Source organism: Schistocerca serialis, chromosome 6, assembly GCF_023864345.2.
Source record: "Schistocerca serialis cubense isolate TAMUIC-IGC-003099 chromosome 6, iqSchSeri2.2, whole genome shotgun sequence".
NCBI lineage: Eukaryota > Metazoa > Arthropoda > Insecta > Orthoptera > Acrididae > Schistocerca > Schistocerca serialis.
This window is the reverse complement of record NC_064643.1, coordinates 559111403-559137738: the sequence shown is the minus strand read 5'-3', so window position 1 is coordinate 559137738 and position 26336 is coordinate 559111403. Positions and strand designations below refer to the sequence as shown.

Here is a 26336-nt window from a genome sequence, read left to right as displayed (position 1 = left end):
CAAAGAGAATACCTATCCGACATTACCTTTAGGCAAAACAAAAGTGAAAGGAGCAGTACCGAGTAAAGGAGTAGACGTTAAATTACAGACGCATTTATCATTTTGTATCGCAGGTCACACGTTTCACTCTAATTTTTGGATTGTTCCTTTATTGACAACAGACGTTATTTTAGGCACGAATTTTCTGGTACAACACGACGCAGTTATCGATTTTCAGAATTCTTATTTAATGTTAAAGGATGAAAATGTACAACTTGCTTTAGAATTTCAGCACTCATTATCTGCGGAAGAACAAACAATCAACCGCACAGAGGTCATTTCCGCAACACGTGACATAGACTGTAATCCCACATTGTTAACGGATACGTACGTACACAACTATAGTACTCCAGACGAAGCTGACTACGACGTAATACAATTGATTTCTGATAAGGTTAAAGAGAGCAGTGCAACTACAGACGACGAACAAACGCAATTACATAAAATTCTTTTACAGCAAGCTCCAGTTTTTGACAACATTCCTGGTACTATGTCCAGCTTTATGTATGAATTTCAAGTCAAACCGCACGACACATTTAAAGCAAAGCATTATCCTATTCCATACATTCACAGAGAACAGGTTAAAAAAGAATTGCAGGATATGCTTGATCAAGGAATTATTGAACCAGCAGTTAGTCCGTACATAAACCCGTTACATATTGTTAAGAAAAAAGATGGCTCACTTCGCCTTGTACTTGATTCACGTCACATTAATGACATTATTATTAACGAAACAGATCGACCACAGACACTAAAGGAACTTTTACAGAAATTTCATGGTACAGCTATTTATTCTACACTAGATTTGAAATCGGGATTTTGGCAAATTCAACTTCATCCGAACTGCAGAAAATATACAGCTTTTCTCTGTTTCGGCGACTGTTATCAATTTTGCAAACTACCGTTCGGCTTAACTATTTCTTCTGCAGCTTTTATTCGCGGTTTGAACACTATACTTCCGACAGAACTTAAAGACAGAATTACGACGTATGTAGACGACATTCTTATGGCAGAAGCTAACTGGTCCGAACACAATCTGATTCTTGAACAACTGTTACAAACTTTTCATGCACAAGGACTTACAGTTAATCTTAGTAAATCGCACTTTGGCAAAACTTCCATAAAATTTCTTGGACACGTAATTTCAGCAGAAGGCATTGCACCTGATCCGGAAAAACTTCAAGCTCTACGTGACATTACCGTTCCTACGACGAAGAAGCAATTACGCAGTTTTTTGGGCTTAATTAACTTTTTTCGTAAATTTATTCACCATTCTGCTTTAGACACGCCTAGACTATGCCAATTAACAGGTAAAAACAGTATTTGGTCTTGGGATAAGCAAGCACACTCTGAATTCATGAACCTGAAACATGCTTTGTTGAATGCACCACTATTATCGCACCCAGATCTTACTAGAAATTTTTCCATTGCCACCGACAGTTCCAACACCGCCTTAGGCGTACATATTTTCCAGGAAATTGAAGAAGATGGTTCAATAGTAATCAAAAACATCGCATTTGCAAGCCGCATTCTGTCACCTGCTGAACGAAATTATTCCGTTACAGAACTGGAAACATTATGTGTTGTATGGGCTTTTACGAGATTTAGGCACTTTCTTTATGGCAGACATACCACCGTCTACACAGACCACAGAGCGATACAATTTTTACTCTCGGCTAAATTTACTCACGACAGGTTAAGTAGATGGAAACTTTATTTACAAGAATTTAATTTTACAATAGTTCACATTCCCGGCACACAAAATGTTATAGCAGACGCACTATCGCGTTCTCTCGGCAACAATCAGCAAGACGTAGCAACCAACTTCTGCAAAACAAATTTCAGTGTCATGTACATTCAGCAAGTTGCATTTGAAAACTTTATTTCATCGTCATTACAGGACATAGCACAAGAACAAAATAAAGACAATGTGTGGAAAGAAATTAAACACCTTTGGCAAGATAAGAATAATGTTACGATTAGGAACCACTACACTATACGCAATGACATTCTGTTTCGCCGCTCTCATCCTGACAGCAACAATTGGTTATTATGCATTCCTGACGAACTGGTCAACAAATTAATTTGGTACACTCATTTAAGCTACGCACATTACGGAGCACGAAAATGTTTTCTTATACTGAGACAGAACTGTTATTTTACTAACATGGAGAAACGTATACGACGAGTTTTAGCGTCTTGTAAAATTTGCCAGAAAGCTAAATCAGACACCACTTCACATATTCCTCCTTTATATCCCATTATACCTGTTAAATTAAGACATATGGCCGCAGTAGATATTTTTGGTCCGATTCCGAGAACTAACAGAGGTTTTTGCTACATCTTTGTCGCTGTTGAGCTCACTTCAAAATTTGTTACTTTCACTCCATTACGCAAAGCTACTGCTAAAACTGTTTCAAATGCATTTGTAAAACATTTTCTATCTCATGTAGGGCATGTAATGAAAGTAATTTCTGATAATGGATCACAATTTCGTAGTAGCGTATGGACACGCATGTTACGAGCCAGAAACATTTCTCCGATCTATATATCCAAGTACCACGCTTCTTCGAACCCTTGTGAAAGATTAATGAAAGAAATTGGTAAACTGTGCCGAATATACTGCCACAAAAGACATATTGATTGGGACACACACATATTCTCATTCCAAGATGTAATTAATTCCATTCCAAATGAATCCACTATGCTATCTCCGTCTGTTATACTGAAAAATGTTGAACCACCTAACAAAATTAAAGAATTAATAACATTTCCTACATCTCGTCGATTACGACACCACGAAATAATTGACATTGCGCTGAACAACATCAAACGTGCCGCAGAGCGCCGGAGAAGACAGCAAAAACAGGTTTGTACACGCCGCGTCTTTCACGTTGGACAGAAGATACTAGTACGTACACACTATTTATCCAGCAAATTAAAAGGTAAGTGCAGTAAATTTGAACTTCTATACGCAGGTCCGTATCGGATTCGCAGCATCCCTCACCCCAATGTTGTACACGTCGAAACTTTGAGAACTAGAAAATCGAAAGGCAATCACCATATCTCAAACATTAAACCGTTTATTGAGTGAAACCACTGTATGATTCAACACACTATGATGCCATTTACTAATGCAATTATTTCACGTGACTAATTACTGATGATTATCGTATTTTTTCTTGGCAAGTGCCCGGCAAGGTAAGGTTAGCAGGTCGTTTTTCTTGTCGTTACACATCAGACCGTGCACATTTTCCACTTTTTTGTGTATATGATTGTACTCCAGTTTTGTTTGTATGTACTGTGAAATAGTTAAGATATAACACACACCAGTCGACTTTGACTTTTTTTTTTTGCCCTATGATATCTCAACATCGTGACCGTTTCACATTTTTTTTTGCTGCTGCATTGTATTATTCTGTGTATATTTTTGCATTTGAACACTGTCAATGTTTTTGACATATTACGTTTTCTGTCATGTTATGCTGTATGGTTAATTATGTCACCATAAACCAGTCATTATCTAGTGGGTACATGATTTAAATGCAGGACATTAATCTTTGTTCATCAATTTCAGTAAGAAATGGTGCGTGTAAGAAATAAATTCAACAGAAATGGGAATTTCACCTACGGAATAAACGAAAGAAGATGCAATAACTTTATGAGGAAGAGTAAATGGATCAGGATTAACAAGCATTAACAAGACTATACTATACTCATCACAGAATAGCAGTCTTAACTAATTTTTTCTTTCAGAATACAAGGTGATTGATGCAGGCTGTCAGACTGAACTACACATCTTAGTTTTAGTGATGAAATATGCTAGAGATAAGGAATAGTTGTGTAATGAGTAATGAAGTGATTTTTTGCAGATGATAATGAATACTGATGAATAATGATGAAGGAAATGGTATTATGAATAATGAAGTTTTTCTTTACAGGTGATGATAATAATGAAGTTATGATAATGTGGATAATGAAGTGATTGATAATGAAGTTTTTTCTTTACAGATGAGGATAATGTTGGAGTTTTATATTTATGCTATGTAGTTATTTAAGTATTTGTTGCAGTTTGTTTTGACAGCAGGTGTTATATTGCATAGTAGGATGACGGAAAGTTTTGGAAAGGACAGCTATGGAACACATTTTTATACACATTTCACTACCTGTTAATTCGACGTTCACTACTTTTCAGCATAGTGTGCGTTTCTTCTTTCAGGTCAATAATCCATTTTGTATTTTTTCCAGGAGAAGCTTTTCATGATACTTGCTAAACCTGTTACTTATTATACCTGTTCTAGTACTTGCATTTTTTTGTATTTTTACCCATTTGTGTTTATCATTTATAAATGTGATCACATATACTGCCTTGTTACATAACCTTGCTACAGCTGACTCATGACGAATGATGTTACCTATCCTCATTTGCAGCAATAGGTCAAAAGCAAATAGTGTTATGTCTCAGCAATTAATTATCGATCCCAACGCAATGCATTGCTAACAAAAAAAAAAAAAAAAAGGAAATAATAAAATGTATTACCAGTCCCAAGTAGTGATACCAGTTTGAGACAATTCTGAATAATACTGATTAGCTCTGAATAGTACGTCACTTGAGTAATGACTTCTTAATGAGACAAAAAAAAAGGTATATATTTAAGATAATGCTTTGTCACTAGCTAATAACTGCCACTGTTTATTGTAATGAGACTACTTATAGTGCCTGTGATTATTAATGCTTTGATTGTAATTAACTGATTTTAATAATGACTTTGTAATGATCTGAATACTACTGAATGAGGAACACTGTTTATTGTAATGAGTACTTGTAATGCCCATGATTATTAATGATTTGACTGTAATTAACTGATTTTAATAATGACTTTGTAATGATCTGAATACTACTGAATGAGGAACACTGTTTATTGTAATGAGTACTTGTAATGCCCATGATTATTAATGCTATGACTGTAATTAACTGATTTTTAATAATGACTTCGTAATAATCTGAATAATACTGAATGATGATTCTATTCAATACTTGCTGGCCACTGAGTGCCAATAATTAATGTCACTCCACGAATTGTTATTAATTATGCCATTGATTAGCTCTTGTTTCCAATGTTGATACTTTGTAACCAGAAAGGAATGTGACTGTTTAATAATGCTTTGTAATTAGAAGAAGGTTAATGATTCTTAATTATACTCTGTAACTGAAAAGAATGCGATTATTTCATAATACTTTGTAACCAGGAAAAGAAGGCTACTGATTCTATGTAAAACAATTAATGAACATTTTTCTGTAATACTGCATACTTGGTACAGAAATGTTCAATAACTGGGCTATGAATGCCGCAAACTACTAATGAAGACTGTAATTGTCAATGGTATGTGACATAATGTCCTTCACCTCATGAGCTAACTACCCTGAATTATTGCAATGTCCATTTGTCCTGTTTATCCTAGTGATCATGGAGCACTATATTTGGTTTTGCACTAATTCTACGTTGGTGTGCCTTGTAAGAGCGTGGTGTTGACACGACATGCTGTCCACCACCGTGAGCGATGAAGACATTATTATGGTCCCACTGTTTGGTGTACGTAATGTACTGCCAAAATGAAAACATGGAACATTACTACGACAGTTCAGTGTCTTGGCTACACTGATAAATTCTGATGGGAAAAGAACTTCAAGTTGTGTCACTTGGTGTTGTACTTCTGTGGAAACATATGGACTTTCAGAACAGCTGTGTGCAATCTAAAGTGCTACAACCATGATGCAATCCTTCCCTTTCCTATCCTGATTCTTGTCACAGAAAGAAAAAAATTTTTTGGTAACATCATTTATGTTCATAGGTTATACATTTCTCGATTCGCTGAACTCCAATGCGAGTACACTTATGTCACTTGTCATCATGATATTTTTTCTTACCAGTCTGTTTATTTGTTCTGAATATGCTAAAGAATTTTTTCAGTGCCTGTGCACTTTGTTATCTGTCAAATAATTTGTATATGCATTTTTTCTGATTTGCTACTATGTTTTGTACTCACATTTTGTCTTTGTCTGATATATTTTGTACTTAGTGCGTGTGCACAACGTTTAAATATTCTGTAAGTTGAAGAATTTTGTTAATTAAAGAAAAATTTTGCCGCGCTTGGCAAGTCCAAATGACTCACCATCGCTGCCAAATTTTTGCCCCCCCAGTGGAGGGTTATGAAACACGTATGTAACATAGCAGCGATGGCGAGGCATTGTAGCATCTGTGACCAGAGAGTTTGCGCTTGACCGCGCGAGTGTTGCGAGCGGTTCTCAGTACTCTGTTGTCAGTCGTTGCGAGTCTGTAGCTCTGTGTAGTCGTGCAGTGCTGTACGCTAGTAGTCGTCATGCAGAGCGGTCGGTCAGTAGTAGCAGCCCAGTGCGGTTGTGTGATGTAGGCGGTCGGCAACACTGGTCAAGATGGTGAATGAGGTATACTATTAATTAATATAATCATTAGATAATGTAAAAATCTATTTACTGTAATTATTCTCCAACAAGTCCCCCAATAATAATTTTTATTTCAAAAGCATTTTTTCAAAAATTTAATTTTTTATTGAACTAAAGATTTCGTTGCACTTCCCATTTCATTCCACTTCTTTTGAAGAAAAATTTCAGTAAATTCACAGAAAAAAGGAATATTATTATTTGCAATGCAGTTCCTCCAAGCCGTGCGCAGAAATAAGAGCAGAAATTTGACATCCAGTTATTCTGAGGTAAGACTTTAATTCTGATTGTTTTACACAGGGCCAAAGACCAATGTTTCGGTTTAATTGAATTTTCTTGTCACTGAATGGACTTTAATTTTTTGTGAGGAATTTATATTTGAGTCAGATTGCGAATTTCAGATTTTTGTTGCCATTGTCAGTACATTTCATTGTGGGCAGGTTACGCTTAGAGCAATGTCCAGTAGCATTTCTATTAACTATTGTCATTACATTTAAAATATTGTGGGGAGGTTACACTCGGCTCCCATTTCTATTAAGTATTGTCTTTTTTTCTTTTAAATTACGGTGGGGAGGTTACAGTGGTCTACAAAAGACTGAGTATTCCATGACTCACAACGTACATTACTTAAGAGTGTTTGATTAAAAATAAGATGATAGTTGTTCCCTATGTTGTGACTTGGCAAGACAGCCAAGTCACAATGAGAGGAAGCCGAAAGGCACGCGTTAAGCTCACGCAGATTGGCGTGAGGTCTGGAACAGTTAAAGGAATTAATAGTAGCAAATAAAGTACGTAGTTGATATAATACTTAACTTTAATCCACATTTGTAGAACATCTCTCTTGACGATACACGTTATAACCACAATATAAAATAATATCCAATGCTATGGCGCCTTGCTAGGTCGTAGCAAATGACGTAGCTGAAGGCTATGGTAACTATCGTCTCGGCAAATGAGAGCGTAGTACTCAGTGATCCATCTCTGGCTAAGTCGGCTGTACAACTGGGGCGAGTGCTAGTAAGTCTCTCTAGACCTGCCGTGGGGTGGCGCTCGGTCTGCAATCACTGACAGTGGCGACACGCGGGTCCGACGTATACTAACGGACCGCGGCCTATTTAAAGGCTACCACCTAGCAAGTGTGGTGTCTGGCGGTGACACCACACCCTGCATTCCTTACTCGACAGAGGTAGTTCCATATGATTTGTTCCTATTCCCCAAGATGAAAATCGAGTTGAAAGAGCAAAGGTTTGATACAATGAAAGAGGTTTGCACGGAATCCCAGAGGGTGCTAAACACACTAACCAAAAAAGACTCCCACGATGCATTTCCAAACTGATAAAAATGTTGGAACAGATGTTTTGGCTCCTAAAGGGACTATTTAGACTTTAGAGGGTGATGGGCAGAATAAGGTCTAATTAGACGTAACAATTTTAATGAAAATATTTCGGCATCATTTAAGTAATCATTGTCGTCATCATCGTCAGCCAGTTCGATCACTTGGTGGCGTGGCCCATTTGAGCTGGTGTGCAACTTAGGATCCCTGTAGGTTCTTCCATTTCTGCTTATCTTGAGCTTCCCGTTGCCACTTTAGTCCGTCTATCTTTTATAAGTTGTGTCCCATCAGTCCGGTGTTCTTCCCTTTGGTCTGTTTTGGTAAACTGGGAACCAGTCTAGTATTTGTTTTGACCACCTGCCATCTTTTCTACAAGCGAAAAGACCAGCCCACTGTTATTTCAAGGTATTCACTCTTCCATTATGTTACCTACTTTCGTTGTCTGCCTGACAACTGCTTTCTTTTTGTCTTCCTTTGAGTAGCCCAACATTGAACTTTCAAAAATGGTTCAAATGGCTCTGAGCACTATGGGACTTAACATCTGAGGTCATCAGTCCCCTAGAACTTAGAACTACTTAAACCTAACTAACCCAAGGACATCACACACATCCATGCCCGAGGCAGGATTCGAATCTGCCACCGTAGCGGTCGCGCGGTTCCAGACTGAAGCGCCTAGAACCGCTCGGCCACACCGGCCGGCATTGAACTTTCCATTCCGCCTGGGCTACTGTTAGTTTCCTGACAATGAACTCATTTAATGTCCATGTCTCACGGCCATAAGGTATTACTGGCAGTATACATTGGTCGGAAACTGGTTTCTTCAGCTCGGCCTACATTTTGGACTTCAAAACTGAGGTGTGTCTTCCATAAGTTTGCCAGCCTAATTTAATACGTCGAAATATTTCTGGTTTTAGATCCCCTTTCATATTTAGCAGTTGACCCAGATAGATATATTCTGTGACCCTTTGACGTTACGTACTCCCAACAAATATATTTCCCTCTTCTTTTTATAATAGTTAATTTTAGGCCAACTTAAGAGTAGACTGACACAAGTTCGCTAACCAGTATTTCAAGTTATTCTTTACTATTTGCAAGTAGTGTAATATCATTAGCGAACCGCAGTTTATTTAATCTCTTTAGGGAATTCTACACCATATACCACACAACTCCAAAAACCGCCCACAAGAGACCCACAGTGGTAACTCTTTCAAACGCTGTCCAGTGTTGATAATGTTGTCCTTCGCATTGCGCACTGTCCTGACGCAGCACTCGTCTATCATTTACTTTGTCAGGCCTAACAACACGATCGTATGGTGGCAACATGAAGGGGAGGTTTACTATCTTTCCTTCAAAAAATGGATTTTTTTAAATTGCATTTTTGGATCCATAAAAGTGTTTAGAATCGACACCTGAAACGGTTTTTCCGAATGCAGAACGGAAATGTGTGTTATTCACAGTTGAACAAAAAAAAAAAAAAAAAATTGCAACTGCCTGAAATAGGCCTTTTTCACGCACCAGTTTTTTTCTTTCGGAGGATGAGTTATTGTACCGGTGCTTGGGAGGAAATACACAAAATTCAAATGAAAGTTTGAACGCGTGTGTTTGGAAGTTAGCCCGCAAGCATTTGCATTCTGATGCGAAGACCGTGGAGATTGCGACTTTCCTGGCTGCGAGCAGCTTCAACGAAGGATGTTCAGCAATTATGAAGACCATGAGAACGATGGACGTCAACCTGAGACTCTATTCGACGCAGTTCGCCAAGCATTCGGACGACCACCGGATTCAAGCTGCCGAAAACCGATTGTAACCGGCCTTTCGAGCGGCTCTGGAGCAGCGCAGGATGGCCCACATCGAGCAGAACGCCCTCGTTGAGGAAGAGGAAGGACTAGTTTATGGACCCGGAATAGCAGATTTAACGTAAGTTGCATAATATTGCGTTTATATGTAGTCAAAACTTCAAACCCGTTTTTCTCGCCGGCCGCGGTGGTGTAGCGGTTCTGGCGCTGAAGTCCGGAACCGCGGGACTGCTACGGTCGCAGGTTCGAATCCTGCCTCGGGCATGGGTGTGTGTGCTGCCCTTAGGTTAGTTAGGTTTAAGTAGTTCTAAGTTCTAGGGGACTTATGACCTAAGATGTTGAGTCCCATAGTGCTCAGAGCCAACCGTTTTTCTCGAAATGACTTTTTTTTATCGCGCGGTACGGTAACTTCAAATCTACTGAACCGATTGGTATGGTTCTTTGTTTCAGACGAAGCTAGCTAAATTATCTAGGAGTTGTACTCCTTTTATTCCGATTCATCAACTATAAATATTTTTACTTGGCTAACGAAGTCGGAAAATTGATGAAAGAAACACTATTTTTTTAAAAATGGCCGCCATTTCGTTTCCTATGGTCCAAATAATTTAAGCGTGGTACAACTCCTAAAGAATCTTATATATTTCGCTAAAGTCAACTCAATTCTGATTTCAGAAGAGCCGGCGGACCTGTGACATACCGCGCGTGGAGGTGTACATCGAAATTTTGTTTCGTTCCGACGGCACTTCCGCCTTTGCTCTTCGACATTTCCTGTCGAAAAAATTCCAGTTCGTAGAGGAAATATCAATGAACATTTTGACCAAATTTGACATTCAAATCTATAACACATTCCGAGAAAATAATTCTCAAAGAACATGCTTTTTTCGGATCAAAGATAGTAAACCTCCCCTTAAGGCACTACTACCCTTCACGAATCGTTGCAACTCCAAATATATACATACTCACTGAGGCCACCTATGTGAGTGAGATTGGATCTGCATCGAACCACTTCCAGGTGCCTGCCTTTTACGTCAGTATTTGGATTTGGACTAGCTTGTGACAATCCGACACATCTCTGACCTTGTTTGTGTGTTCCTGTTGGTTGGAGCTGTAAGGGCTTGCAATGAACGGGACCTCAGCAGTGTGTTACTTACCGGAGATTGGGACCCTGAGTCGGACGTTCTCCGCGTTGCGGATGCGGTACAGCGAGAGCGCGACCACGTGCTGGCACCAGAAGATGTCCTTCGTGTCGCAGCTGCATGTCACCGACGTGATCTTGCACCTGTAACATCACGCACTGTCGTCATCTTGGCACACACTGTGCAAGACGGCAGCTAAGCCTATCTCTTACAGAGCATTTGCAGCTGATCGGCTAGTCGTACATGGTTCAGAACATGAAATACAATAGACATCATCATGGGTTCCTCTTAAAGCTTTAAAAGCAGCAGGGTTTCTAAATTAAATATTGGAATTTCAGGCCCATCTGTCACGGAAACAACTATTCTTTTTAATGTCTACACACTTTTCAGCGTATTTCTGGCATCGTAAGTAGGTATTTTTATTTAGGTCTTATCCTGTAGAATATGTTTTCTAGGACCTTCCTAGTGTTATTATATAGCTTGGCATAGTTATTTTTTCGAATTAAATCGGGTGATGCTGAGGGTATTAGATTAGGAAATGAAACACTTAAAGTAGTAAACGAGTTTTGCTATTTGGGGAACAAAATAACTGAGGATGGTCGGAGTAGAGAGGATATAAAATGTAGACTGGCAATGGCAAGGAAAGGGTTTCTGAAGAAGAGAAATTTGTGAACATTGAGTATAGATTTAAGTGTCAGGTAGTCGTTTCTGAAAGGATTTGTATGGAGTGTGGCCATGTATGGAAGTGAAACATGGACGATAAATAGTTTGGACAAGAAGAGAATAGAAGCTTTCGAAATATGGTGCTACAGAAGAGTGCTAAAGATCAGATGGGTAGATCACATAACTAATGAGGAGGTATTGCATAGGATTGGGGAGAAGAGAAGTTTGTGGCACACCTTGACTAGAAGAAGGGATCGGTTGGTAGGACGTGTTCTGAGGCATCAAGGGATCACCAAGTTAGTATTGGAGGGCAGGGTGGAGGGTAAAAAACGTAGAGGGCGGCCAAGAGATGAATACACTAAGCAGATTCAGAAGGATGTAGGTTGCAGTAAGTACTGGGAGATGAAGAAGCTTGCACAGGATAGAGTAGCATGGAGAGCAGCATCAAACCAGTTTCTGGACTGAAGACCACAACAACAACAACAGTTATTTTTTGTTATTTGCCATCGACTGCATGCGCATCTGTTGTAGAAATGCACACGAAAACCAGGTGTTTATGTTTAATTTCAGTGTGCTTCAGTAAAAACATGCTCATGTACTGTGAGCATTTCTACAACAGATGAGCATGCAGATGAAAACAGGTACGTCGAGAATAGCTGTGGCAAGCTTTTTAATAACACAAAGAATGTCCTGCACGAAATATTATTCTACAGAATAAGACCTGAATAAAATACCCAATTCCGGTGCCAAAAATATACCGAAGGAGGTTTCGGCATTAAAATGAACAGTGGTGTGTTTAATAGACGGACCTGAAGTCACGTAACTAGGGGCATTATATACATTAAAAGATGTTGTCACATAATATCACATGAAAATATTTACGGAGGAGACCAAAACAATGGGCTTTTCACGGAGAAAACACAATCACAGCAAAAATAAATTTATCACAACAGGATAATTGAGGAAGTCTATAGAGTTAACATATTTGAACCTAACATCACGTACCATACGTTATAGGAACCCTGCATCAAACGTTACAGATTTAGATGTTTCGTGGGAATAGTAGTTTACAACGGACGCTGGACCACAAAATAAGGGAAGGAACCCTGTTTAAATTATATATTTGAGGTGGGTAATCAATGTTTTAATTATCAGCTCGAAAAATATAGTTAAGGCGTAAATTTTTTGATCGTTTGCGGGGTACATGTCTACAGCACTGGTACATATAACGTTATCTGATTTTAACGTCCTGCATTTCTCCGTGTAATAAAAGAGTTGCGCTGTGCACTTGTAAGAGTATTTAAGGGAAACGTTGATACACACTCTGATTTAATACCAAACCATATTTAAGTGCGTGTAATGCAAACAGACGAAAATCCTAACACTGACAGTGTTCTTATCACTCAGCCACAATTACTGCGAGTATCAGTTGATACATCGCGGAGACCATTACACATGAAAGTCCGTCCGTAACGGGACGTCACACTCTGATTCTCCTTCCTTTTTAGCAAAAGCTGGCTAGTTGCCGTACTTCTAGAAATAATGTTCTGGTTTACTTGTCTATCCTGGTTCAAATGGCTCTGAGCACTATGGGACTTAACATCTATGGTCATCAGTCCCATAGAACTTAGAACTACTTAAACCTAACTAACCTAAGGACAGCACACAACACCCAGCCATCACGAGGCAGAGAAAATCCCTGACCCCGCCGGGAATCGAACCCGGGAACCCGGGCGTGGGAAGCGAGAACGCTACCGCACGACCACGAGATGCGGGCATCTATCCTGTTACTTCCTAACAGCAGTAACTATTTAGATGTTCTGGCTTTGTGTGTGTGTGTGTGTGTGTGTGTGTGTGTGTGTGTGTGTGTGTTTCTGAGCATATATTTCGCAAGCGAGAAGCAGGTAGGCTCGATCTCGCAGGGCTCTGAGCACTATGGGACTTAACATCTGAGGTCATCAGTCGCATAGAACTCAGAACTACTTAAACCTAACTAACCTAAGGACATCACACACATCCATGCCCGAGGCAGGATTCGAACCTGCGACCGTAGCAGTCGCCCGGTTCCAGACTGAAGCGCATAGAACCGCTCGGCCACTGCGGCCGACGGACTGCAGGCTTGCTGCAACAGGATTTTTACTTAGCGAACCCGGAACCGAGGCGACGCTATAGCGGCGGGAGTCGGTAGAAAGAAATGCTCGTGAGGCAGAGGTAACGGCGGCAGCCTTCAGGACGCACTACCTGCTCCATTCGTCACTGTCGGCTGTCCAGGCAACGGGACCCACCAGAATGGCTTCGGGAGGACCGCTCGCCGAGGCTGACCCCTATGTGGCAACCAGTCGGCGCGCACGTTTAGCATCTGTGTATGAGGGCGTTGCCTGCTAACGAATGCAGATGGGCTGCTTTCCGTAGGAGAGCCAAGTACATTTGTTGTTTGAGACCGACGTCACAAGCTGCTCGGAGACACCAAGTAGGACACAGAGATTTTCTGAAGTACGATACTGCACATTGAGGTGTCAGCTTCTGTGGCTGTTTGTTATAGTCCGGTCTAAAGACTGGTTTTAAGCAGCTCTCCACCCTAGTCTATCCTGTGCAGTTGTCTTCACTTCTGCGTAACTACCACAACTGACATTAATCTGAACTTACTTAAGGTCATCAAGCCTTGGTATTTCACTACAATATTTTACCTGCTGCAATTTCCTACAGTTCCAAATTGACGCTTCTTTGATGCCTCATTATCTGTCCTATCACCCTCTTTTAGTCAAGTTGTGCTGTAAATTTCCTTTCTCTTCATTTCGATTCAGTACCTCCGCATTACTTACCTAAGTATGCACATAATCTTCAGCTTTCTTTTGTAGCAACATATTTCAAAAAAATCTGTTCTCTTTTTCTCAGAACTCTTTTCACATTTCACTTCCGCAGAAGAGTACGCTCCAGACAAATACCTTCAGAAAAGACTTCCAGACACTTAAACGCGCTTCTAAGCAAGTCAGTAACGCGTTGGTCCACCTCTGCCCATTATGCAACCAGCTATTCGGCTTGGCATCGATTGACAGAGTTGTTGGATGGCCTCCTAAGGAATATGGTGCCAAATTCTGTCCAATTGGCGCGTTAGATAGTCGGAATCTCAAGCTGGTTGGAGGCCCCTGCCAATAATGCTCCAAACGTTCTCATTTGGCGAGAGATTCGACTACCTTGTTGGCCAAGCAACGGTTTGGCAAGTACGAAGACAAACAATGGATTTTCTTTAGTAATGAGCGCCGATGACCAGTGAAGGTGTGTCTGGACAGCCTCGGACAATGGCGGTATACCAACTTGACTGTCGCGTGCGGCACGGCCCGACTATCGGGAGTGATGGTCTGAGGTGCCATTTTGTTTCACATCAGGACCCCTTTGTTGTCATCCGTGCACCCATACAGCACTGCTGTACGTCGACGATAATATACGCTCGGTTTTGCTGCCCTTCATGGCAACCCATCCTGGGCTTATATTTCAGCAAGATAATGCCCGCCTGCACACCGCAAAAGTTTGTACTGCTTGTTTTCGTGCTTGCTTGGCCAGCAAGGTTGCCAGATCTCTCCCCAACTAAGAACGTCGGGGGCATTATGGGCAGGGCCGTGCAACCAGACCGGGATTTTGAGTATCTGAGGTCCCAACTGGACAGAATTTGGCATGTTGTTCCTCAAGAGAATAACCAGCAACTCTATCAATAAATGCCAAACCGAATAACTGCTTATATAAGGGCCAAAAATGGACCAACGCGTTATTGACTTGCTCAATCTGTGAAGCTGGTTCAAATGGCTCTAAGCACTATGGAACTTAACATCTGAGATCATCAGTCCCCTGACTAACCTAAGGACATCACACACATCCATGCCCGAGGCAGGATTCGAACCTGCGACCATAGCAGCAGCGCGGTTCCAGACTGAAGCGCCTAGAACAGCTCGGCCACAACGGCCGGCCTGTGAACCTGTTTCGCTTGAAAAAACCAACCATTTTTTTTGAAATTCTAGTCATTTGTTTGTCTGTACGCGTACATCACATCTACCGATTTACGCCCTATTCGGATTATGGTGCGCCTTTTCTCTCTCTCTCTCTCTCTCCCTCTCTCTCTCTCTCTCTCTCTCTCTCTCTCTCTATCCATCTTTCTCTCTTAGAGTGTGCATACGGTGTTCGATGTCGAAAAATTTCTCTTTTTCAGAAAAGGTTTTCTTGCTATTGCCAGTCCGCCTTATATATCCTTTCTACTTCGACCCCTATCAGTTGTTTTTACTGTCCAAACGGCAAAATTCTAGTGTCTCATTTTCAAAGATAAATCTAACAGTATCGCTTGTTTGTATTCAACTACGTACCTTTAACCTTGTCACCGCTATTCCCATTATAACTGTGTTCTAAAAACTTCCCTTAGCATTTTAGTGAAAGTATTCCGACGCGTCTGAACATTTTCTGCCTGACGGCATAATATGTTCAAATCATACTCTCCCACGTTAGTACATTGTAGATACTAGGTCATCATCATCATCATCATCATCATCATCATCATCATTTAAGACATTATGCCTTTCAGCGTTCAGTCTGGAGCATAGCCCCCTTATAAAATTCCTCCATGATCCCCTATTCAGTGCTAACATTCGTGCCTCTTCTGATCTTAATCCTATTCCTTCAAAATCATTCTTAACCGAATCCAGGTACCTTCTCCTTGGTCTGCCCCGACTCCTACCCTCCACTGCTTAACCCATGAGTCTCTTGGGTAACCTTGCTTCTCCCATGCGTGTAACATGACCCCACCATCTAAGCCTGTTCGCCCTGACTGCTACATCTATAGAGTTCATTCCCAGTTTTTCTTTGATTTCCTCATTGTGGACACCCCCCTGCCATTGTTCCCATCTACTAGTACCTGCAATCATCCTAGCTACTTTCATATCCGTAATCTCAAACTTGTTGATAAGGTAACCTGAATCCACCCAGCTTTCGCTCCCATACAACAAAGTTGGTCGAAAGATTGAACGGTGCACAGATAACTTAGTCTTGGTACTGACTTCCTTCTTGCAGAAGAGAGTAGATCGTAGCTGAGCGCTCACTGCATTAGCTTTGCTACACCTCGCTTCCAGTTCTTTCACTATGTTGCCATCCTATGAGAATATGCATCCTAAATACTTGAAACCGTCCACCTGTTCTAACTTTGTTCCTCCTATTTGGCACTCAGTCCGTTTATATTTCTTTCCCATTGACATTACTTTCGTTTTGGAGATGCTAATCTTCATACCATAGTCCTTACATTTCTGATCTAGCTCTGAAATACTAGGTATCTATTGTAAAAGGTTAGCATTAGTGTGATTGGTGATTAATAAACACGGTTTTTCAAGTTCTGATTTCAGTGTGAGAACGTCTGTTCGTGTATGTGGGAAAATACCGCCAGAGCTAACAGCTGATAACTACGAGACTAAAAATGCATAAACATTGGTTCACATCGAATACCGTATATATTTAAGTGCGTGTAAGTCTCGTCTGATGGTACACAAGTCAAACGTGGACGAGAAAACAGTTCTGACCAAAAGAGAACAAAAGCTTTTGACACGTGGCGCTAGGTGCTACAGGAGAAAGCTGGAATTTAGATGGATAGTCAGGTAGCTAATGATGAGATACTGAATCGAACTGGGGAGAAACGAAATTTGTGGCGCAACTTGACTAAAAGAAGGTGTTGGTTGTGCGCACAACGGATAGATGTCAGCACGCGTTTGTTGCATGTTTGTTTCGCATGTAACTTTATCGTGCCAGTTTAGGCGCATGTGCATGATTGATTGTTACGAATTAGCTTTTTTGTGAAGTTGTAAATTGGTGTAACGTGGAAACGCGTTAAGCTAGGGCGTTGATTCGGGTGTCACTGTGAAGAGATTGCGGAGCACGGGAATATAAGTGTAAATTAGCCCCAATTTCAAAATTACTTAAAATAATGAACAACGTCGTCTCACAAGACTCGTAAGTATGCTCGGAATTGCAGAAAGCGCAAGTTGGAGGAAAGCTCAAGTCGAAATAAATCTAAAAAGCCGAAAAAAGTCCGGTGCAGCGTCGAAAAGGAAACGAGAAACGGCGCAAAGCGATTACGGTACTGGCACATCGGACATATAGCGGCTAGCGACAGTCCAAACTTGTGATGTATCTGTTCTCCAACCATTATACTACTCTTGGTAATCACTGTCTTACAGAAATTGATAGTTAATTTACGTATCGATATGAGATTCTTCTTTTGGTTTTATCCCGACGTTTTCACGAAAAGTCTAAGGCACGGACCTGAACTGCAGACGAAGATATTTTATTTATTTTCTAAGACATCTTTCCTCCCCTTCCACGAGGTTCTGCTCAGATCAAGGGTACGGTCTTGAGGTCGTACCAGTGGACTTGCTGCCAAGTCACACAATCAAAGACAGTAAATTCCTAAAATATTACATGATGGATGCACAAAATAAAAATTATCAAACGCCTGTAGCATTTTGTTAGGTTCATTAGCGGAAGTGGCATTGCGGTTGACCTAGGTAGAAACTTATTCTAACGACAAACTATGTTGCTCTTTATTTTATGGCGAAAGTCTGCACGAGAATATGCAGTTTCAATGCCGACTGTGTTTTCATCAAGATCTGTAGTCGTCGCGCAAAGCCACTTTGGCAAGAAATTGATGCTAATTGAATCTGCACGTCTCCAAAGGCAACAAGTTGCGCACGGAATTTAACGCGGTTCGTGAACTGAGACAGCACACTGATGGATCCGACAAGGATGTGCGCCAAACAGGTGAGGCAGACAGACGAAAAGAACGGAAAATGAGCTTTCTGAGGGCTACACACGGTATGAGCGAAGTGCTCAGTGATGATTCTGTTTCTCTGAATCTCTAAGTAACTGGTAATATTCATGTTGCCGTAAGAAGGCATGTTTAACCATGTACACAACAATAAACGAGAATTTATCGCCTTTTGGTTGAACGATTTTATAATTAAGTTAAATTGTTAAGACCACAGTTTCCAAATGGAGGGATGTTGTTGTTGTGGTCTTCATTCCTGAGACTGGTTTGATGCAGCTCTCCATGCTACTCTATCCTGTGCAAGCTTCTTCATCTCCCAGCACTTACTGCAACCTACATCCTTCTGAATCTGCTTAGTGTATTCATCTCTTGGTCTCCCTCTACGATTTTTACCCTCCACGCTGCCCTCCAATGCTAAATTTGTGATCCCTTGATGCCTCAGAACATGACCTACCAACCGGTCCCTTCCTGTCAAGGTGCGACACAAACTCCTCTTGTCCGCAGCTCGTGGTCGTGCGGTAGCGTTCTCGCTTCCCACGCCCGGGTTCCCGGGTTAGATTCCCGGCGGGGTCAGGGATTTTCTCTGCCTCGTGATGACTGGGTGTTGTGTGATGTCCTTAGGTTAGTTAGGTTTAAGTAGTTCTAGGTTCTAGGGGACTGATGACCATAGATGTTAAGTCCCATAGTGCTCAGAGCCATTTGAACCAGACTCCTCTTCTCCCCAATTCTATTCAATACCTCCTCATTAGTTATGTGATCTACCCATACTTCAGCATTCTTCTGTAGCACCGCATTTCGAAAGCTTCTATTCTCTTCTTGTCCAAACTATTTATCGTCCATGTTTCACTTTCATACATGGCTACTCTCCATACAAATACTTTCAGAAACGACTTCCTGACATTTAAATCTATACTCGATGTTAACAAATTTCTCTTCTTCAGAAACGCTTTCCTTGCCATTGGCAGTCTACATTTTATATCCTCTCTACTTCGACCATCAGCAGGGCACTAGATGTGTGCATTTGGCCCGCGCACGTCTTGTGACACGTACACAACCTCGCGGAGCCCAGATCTTCCATTGACGTCTCGCATGCTGCTGCAAGAAATCGGCAATGCTTGCGAATAAAAACAATTGTGAGAGATATTTTGAACCTAATGGTAAGTTATAATTTCTTCGTCTTCCGATTAGGGTGACTCCTGAATGAGTTCTCACTCAGCTACAGTGTATGCGCTGATTTGAAACTTTGTGGCAGATTAAAATTGTGTGACGGGCAGGAACTTTAACCTGGGACCTTTGGGTTTCACGGATAGGCGTTCCACCGACTGTGCTATCTAAGAACGACCCAAGACCCTCTCTAACAGCTTTACTTCCGTCAGTTTTAACCAGGGCAGTTTTAATCTGGCAGCAAGTTTCAGGATGGAATCTTTTGCGAAACTGGTCTTTGTGTATTCTTTTGAATTACCGGGCACTACAGCCTACTGCATCGTACATTAAATGGAGTTCTGCAAGCTCCTGTAACGAGAAATGCCTTTCAACAACCAGTCAGAGGCTATAGACAGTGGCAAATTGCACCTTGGACGTAGCATAGACGATTATGTATTGTTTTTTCATCTCGAGGTAACAAAAAGTATTTCATTTCTGTAGGCAGTCGTTCACTATGAAACACACGCATTTAAAGAATTACGTGCCGTAAACGTCCTGTTCGCTGAAGCCCTCAGAACGCCTGAAATATTTATTTTCGACCATTGATATCTCATCTCAAAGCACTCACTTTAGGAACTTGTACCATGTGTGAAATTTTGGCGCTAGACATTTGGGACACCCTCTACACGATTTATAAGATTGGGTCAGCAGCACTGATGATTCAGATGTCTATAGGGAAGTAGGGTCTCTGAGCGACCATAAGAACATCTAGAAAGTTTTACACTAATTTTTCACTTGGTATAATGAATGACAGACCTCTCAAAAATTGGATGAATACAAAATACTGCAAATGACAAAAATAAAGAACTTGATAGAGTGTGATTACACGATTATACTATGGAGCAGCGAAAGTGGCGACCCCCATTGGTTGCCTCGTCGCACAACCTCGCGTTTTTCAAGTGCGATGCGTTCGGGGAGCGCGTAGAGGCCAGAAAACGTCAAAAGACAAATGCTATCTGGCACACATATGCACAATTCATTACAAGACACTCACATGAAAAAGATTCGATACCCACAATCGGCAGATAGCACTTTGGAATAATACTTTATGGGTGGGTAGTGAATTAATTTAAGCACTTTTTTATGGCTGCGAAACACCGTGTCAAGCAAACGTTTAGGAAATATTGTAGGAAACGGCAGCCTCCCAATATTAATGCATTCTGTTGTAACTTAGAGATATATTACAGCTTAATGCATTACTATTACTTTTGTTCTGTTAAATTATAAAGCTGTATGTACTTTGATTATGGAAATATTTAACCGTTTCAGAGTAGAAAACACGGGTCCTGCACCCCACAAGTAGCACTGACAAACATATCAGCACAGGCAGTACACACCTAGCCGCTGTTCTGCCTTGAATTCATAAATGTTGTGGGGAGAGAGGTTTGCAATTTGTCGCTGTTTAATTGTCACTATCCCACGAGTCATTTGAAGCAATGGATGCTTTCGTTTAGAAATTATTTTTCTTGTAGGTTTTCAGCATGGCGTACGCGCTTAACCCAATCTTCCATCGTGACAACATTAATCACTCGGTAAGGCAAATTCTGCACATCTTTCATTGTCAGTGTGCAATTTCTGCATACAGTGTCCGCCCCGGTAGCTGGATACAGTTATTCCTTGCACTACGGACCAAACATTTTTACCGGGTTGTATTTCAGTGATAAGGGGACAGTCTTACAATCTCGTGATCCTCTTCTGCTGCTAAGCAGTCAATTTCACATTTGTTGTAAAAGTGCTTGTGGCTCAAACTTCCTCCAACATCTCCGCTTTCGTATAGCAGCTTGAAGTGGAAATCGTTTTTTCCTCTAGCCACAGTGCAGTTTCTTCCTTCTTTGTATTTGAATTAGGAATTTTCTCCTGTTTACCACATTATAAATTTAAAGACCAGTTTTTAAGTACATCACTGTTCATCATTTCATAATAATCATTGTATCTGCAGATGTAAATATTAGTTTGGAACTTTTGATAAAGCCAAATTCAGATGATCCTGTTCCTTTGCCACTCGGTACTTTCAAACCGCCATTACCCTTTGAATTCTGTCAGATCTGCTACACGGCGCGATTTTGATCGAGTCAGATAAATAAGGGGGTGTCGATGATTTAATCATCTAATGTTATGCACTGAGACACCACGAAACAAACAAAACTTACCTGAATCTGCGACAAAAATTAATATTTGGGTCAAAATTTGTAAAACTCTAATTCCTATCTCTCAAACCACCCTAAGGGGAGAGAGGGAGAGTTTTAATTTTAGCGAATCAAAATTTACGAAGTAAATAAGCATTTTTTATTTATCCGTAACCATTTTCCACGCAGAAATGAGAACATGGATTTTCTTGAATTACAGCGCCAACTACCGAGAAGCAAAACAAATGTTGAAGACAAAATGAACGTAGTTTTTTTTATGTAGAATTTGATTCTGCAATAAAAAATGGGGGTTCTCATTTGAAATTTTAAAGTTGCCTCCCGCCCCAACCCCAGGGGTCAGGGGGGTGGCAGGCTAATTTTAGCACCGTCAGATGTGCCCCTCTAAAATAATCAACTTTGGATTCTACACACTTTTTTGTGTGATGCTTATTTTTCGAGTTATTCTGGTTTGTCAACTTAAAATTTACACCCTGTATAGTACAGTAAAAATTAGAGAACACTGCTACACCAAACATATCGAAAACAGCACGCGCGAAGGGCGTAATAAACAGAAAACGCACTTAAAATGGGAAGCTCTTCCTGAAACATGGATTTTAGAATCTGATTCTGCAATAAAAATGGGGGTTCCCATTTGAAATTTCGAAGTTGCCTCCCGTCCCATCCCAAGGGGTCTGGGGTGGCGGGCTAATATTAGCGCTAGCAGACGTTCCCCTCTAAAATAATCAATTTTAGATTCTACACATTTTTTCGTGTGAAGCTGATTTTTTGAGTTATTCTGGTTTCTTAACTTAAAATTTACACCCTGTATAGTACAGTAAAAATTAGAGAACACTGCTACACCAAATATATCGAAAACAGCACGCGTGAAGGACGTAATACACGGAAAACGCACTAAAAATGGGAGTCTCTTCCTGAAACCCGCCGTGCAAGAAAAAATAAGTCGTGGTTGATAGTAGAAAAAGTATTTTTTAAAGAAACCAAATTTTCTCTGTCTCGGCTACAAGGGGCAGCGCTTAGCTCTAAATTCGATAACTGGACGCGATCTACTGTTTCTTTTTTTTTTTTTAATGAAGAGTAGATGTTGCATTGTCATTAACTAGAGCAATCGTCAAACCGTGTTTATACAGGCGAGGAGGTGTTTACAGTGTTGTTAGGGGGCTGTGGATGAGAGTATAAGCGCACAGCGGCGGTGCCTGAGTCACGCCGGGCACAGGTGCTGGACTGGGCTGGGGAGTCCGCACCGGGGGACCCGAGAGCCATTGAGGCTGCCCGGGGGTGCGGCAGAGGCGGCGGCTGCTTCGCTGTTGCCACGTCGGCCGCGCCGGCGCCCACTCGCCGCGTGCGCGCTGCCAAAAGCCGCTCTCCCTGCTTCCCTGTTTAGCGAACCCTAGCGGCAACTCACTCGCCGTAGCCACGATCTAGCTCAAAGTAGTACATCTCGCTACCTCGCTGTGCAAGTAAGGAAAGACATTGCGGAAAATTCCTTCAGAGGGGGGGCAGTTGCAACGGTTTGCTGTTATTAGTCAGCGCGTACACAACTTTCCCACTAGAGCGCGCCCCTCTAAGCACAACAGCGCAGGCGCAGCGCTCGTCCGTCTCCGCACTACGAGATGGCGCTGCCATAGAGACGGACCAAATTCTGCTTCCGCCGATGCGCGTATTAATATGTAACGCAGCCAATGAGATTGCTGTTAACGTAGAACCTTTTCTCCCCGCGGATGAGACTCGCGCAGTGATACATGAACGCGCGAGGTATTATAACGAGTGTACAGAACTCCGACTGGTCAGTCAGCATTAGTCTGTACCAGTCTATAGTCAAGTTTCAGTCTGCGCCTAATAAGATTACCATATTCCTGTACATAGCCATGAAGATAAATATATAGACACTTTTGTCAAGTATGAGAGATATATGTGAGAATAAGGTTAACGTACCAATACCAAAGGAACTTCAGATTGTCAATTGTAAATATCATCCAGAAGCAAGTTAAGTAATTTTTATGCTTGTTATTATTTTAATAAATGTGTGTGAAAATTCATCAAGTTCTGTTTAAAGTTGGTCACCGTCAATCTGCTACTCTAAGCATGCAAGTGGCGTTTCTATCGTCTGACCTAACGGCGGAAGATAAACACGCCGCAATAAGCCCACGAGACATATTGCTGACACTCGCTTACTTCGTTAGAGCCCGACCATCCTAATTTAGGTTTTACGTGATTTCCCTAAATCGCTCCAGGCAAATGCCGGGATGGTTCCTTTGAAAGGGCACGGCCGACTTCATTCCCCATCCTTCCCTAATCCGATGAGACCGATGACCTCGCTGTTTGGTCTCTTCCCCCAAAAACATTAACAACTTCGTTAGAGCGACAAGTCAAGTAATCTGATGGTGTGTGTACTGAAGGTCTTACAGTACGCACACCACAGTCTGTAAAGTGAACAACCAGCAGCGCTTCTGGTGAGGGGGACTGGCCTTTTCCGCCATAAAGCTATAACTCGGCATTTTTTTATTTTTTTGGTGAGTTGTGTGTGCTGAAGGGCAGCCATTGGCGGTCTATGCTTTTAGGATGATCGGTTGAGCTAAATTTTCACTTTCAGCGGTAGATGGGCGCGAAGGTGGAGCCTTTTCTCTTCGTTTTTTTGTATGGTTCGTCTGTGTGTTGGGTTTTCCTTTTAATTTAGTTTATTTTGATGTTACGTCATCTGTTGCTTTCGTTGGTAGCAGTGTATCTAGGTACTTTATAACTGTGTCACTGCAACGAGAAAACCTGTCCCTACTGTTTTAACTTCCCGAATTGCTTTGTGTTCCAGAGAATTATGCATTTTGCAAAAGACAGAATTTCATACTGAAGTCAGTGGCGGCTCGTAGTCACACAATTGCAGTTATTTCGCAAACGACTCGATTGTGGAACCACGTTTACCTGAACGGTTTTGCTTCTATTACCGTATATTTTCATCCGTGCCCAGTTTTTGTTATCATGGTGCACCCTGAACATCGTGAATACTGTAATACTCCCTTGGCCTGAAACAGGTAGGGTATGAAAGGTCAAAATCATTAGTTAAGAGACACAATGCGTACTCGAATATAGGATTCGCGTTTAAAAAGAACGAAGGAAGAATGATTAGGTCTTAGCAGCCTTTGTGTATACTGCAATTCTCATTGGTGCTGTATATGGTCTGTTCTACACCACCTAACCAAGAAGGGAAACACTCAGAAGGTGACGAGGGATAGGGATGAAACTTCATATTCAGAAAACACGTCATATTATTTCTGTGATTACAATATAGAGTCAAATTAACAAAGAACTTTTTTATTTTATGTATTTGTTTTTAGCCTGGGGCAGCAAAGACCATACAGTCAACAGTGGTTACAAAAGCGTCATATTAACACAAATGCAATTTTCACAGCAGAACAAGTTGCATGTACATATATAAGTTCTTAATGCAAAATAAAAACACTAAAAAACGAACACCATACAGTCAACAATAGTTATAACAGTTCCAAGTTAAGAGTAGTGCAGTTGTCACAATAGAACAATGATAACAGAGTGAAACACAAAGATAAGTTCATCTTATAAATTAAAAATGCAGAATTACGACCCAGGGTTCGAACCGGGCCGGTTCCAGAGGAGAATGACATCCACAGCTTTGCAACGGCGTAGTTTACGAAGATAAGTTATTCATGCAAAGGAAAAACAGACACAGACGTCCCAGTTTTCGAACCCAGCTGGTACTATGGGAGGACAATATCCACACAAGTGATAGGTCAAAGTCGGATACTGGTGTCCTTTAAATAGTTCGCGAGCTAGTAAGCAAAGCAGTTACAGTTGTAGAGAGGAGGTGCCCCCTCGCAACCAATTCAGATCGGTCACCGCCGTTGTGTCCTGATCACAGCGGCCAGAAGCGATGATTTTCAATCGGTATAGGTGGGCGGTGTCCCAGCCTCATGAGGATGAAAGGGGTAACATGACCTTTACTAAGCTTCACCGAGGTGAACCACTGACCAGAAGAGAGCTTCGGTTGTGTGGCCGCCCTTGTAGTGCTGGGATACGTAACAAAGAACTTTGAAGCTCACTTATCAGTACGACGTTGCACTCCCTCTGGCTTAAATACATGCACTGATTCGTTTAAGAAGGGTGTCGCAAAGCACTTATTTCCTCTCCCGAGGCAAGCTGTTCCACTAACGTTGTAAATGGCCTGTGATAGGTTGTAGGTCTCTAGAAGAGCGTAGCGTTCCAAAGGATTGGAAAAGGGCACAGGTCATCCCCGTTTTCAAGAAGGGACGTCGAACAGATGTGCAGAACTATAGACCTATATCTCTAACGTCGATCAGTTGTAGAATTTTGGAACACGTATTATGTTCGAGTATAATGACTTTTCTGAAGACTAGAAATCTACTCTGTAGAAATCAGCATGCGTTTCGAAAAAGACGGTCGTGTGAAACCCAGCTCGCGCTATTCGTCCACGAGACTCAGAGAGCCATAGACACGGGTTCACAGGTAGATGCCGTGTTTATTGACTTCCGCAAGGCGTTCGATACAGTCCCCACAGTCGTTTAATGAACAATGTAAGAGCATATGGACTATCAGACCAATTGTGTGATTGGATCGAAGAGTTCCTAGATAACAGAACGCAGCATGTCATTCTCAATGGAGAGAAGTCTTCCGAAGTAAGAGTGATTTCAGGTGTGCCGCAGGGGAGTCTCATAGGACCGTTGCTATTCACAATATACATAAATGACCTTGTGGATGAC

The 26336-nt window shown here is 41.3% G+C and overlaps 1 protein-coding gene across 1 annotated transcript in view; it reads right to left on the bottom strand.

Moving 5' to 3' along the window:
* The window catches only part of LOC126484983 (zinc finger SWIM domain-containing protein 5-like), a 148222-nt gene that overhangs the window by 85985 nt on the left and 35901 nt on the right, over positions 1–26336 (bottom strand). The window contains exon 3 of the mRNA XM_050108588.1: positions 10801–10928. Within this exon, the coding sequence (XP_049964545.1) occupies positions 10801–10928 (128 nt within the window). The remainder of the gene's footprint in view (positions 1–10800; positions 10929–26336) is intronic.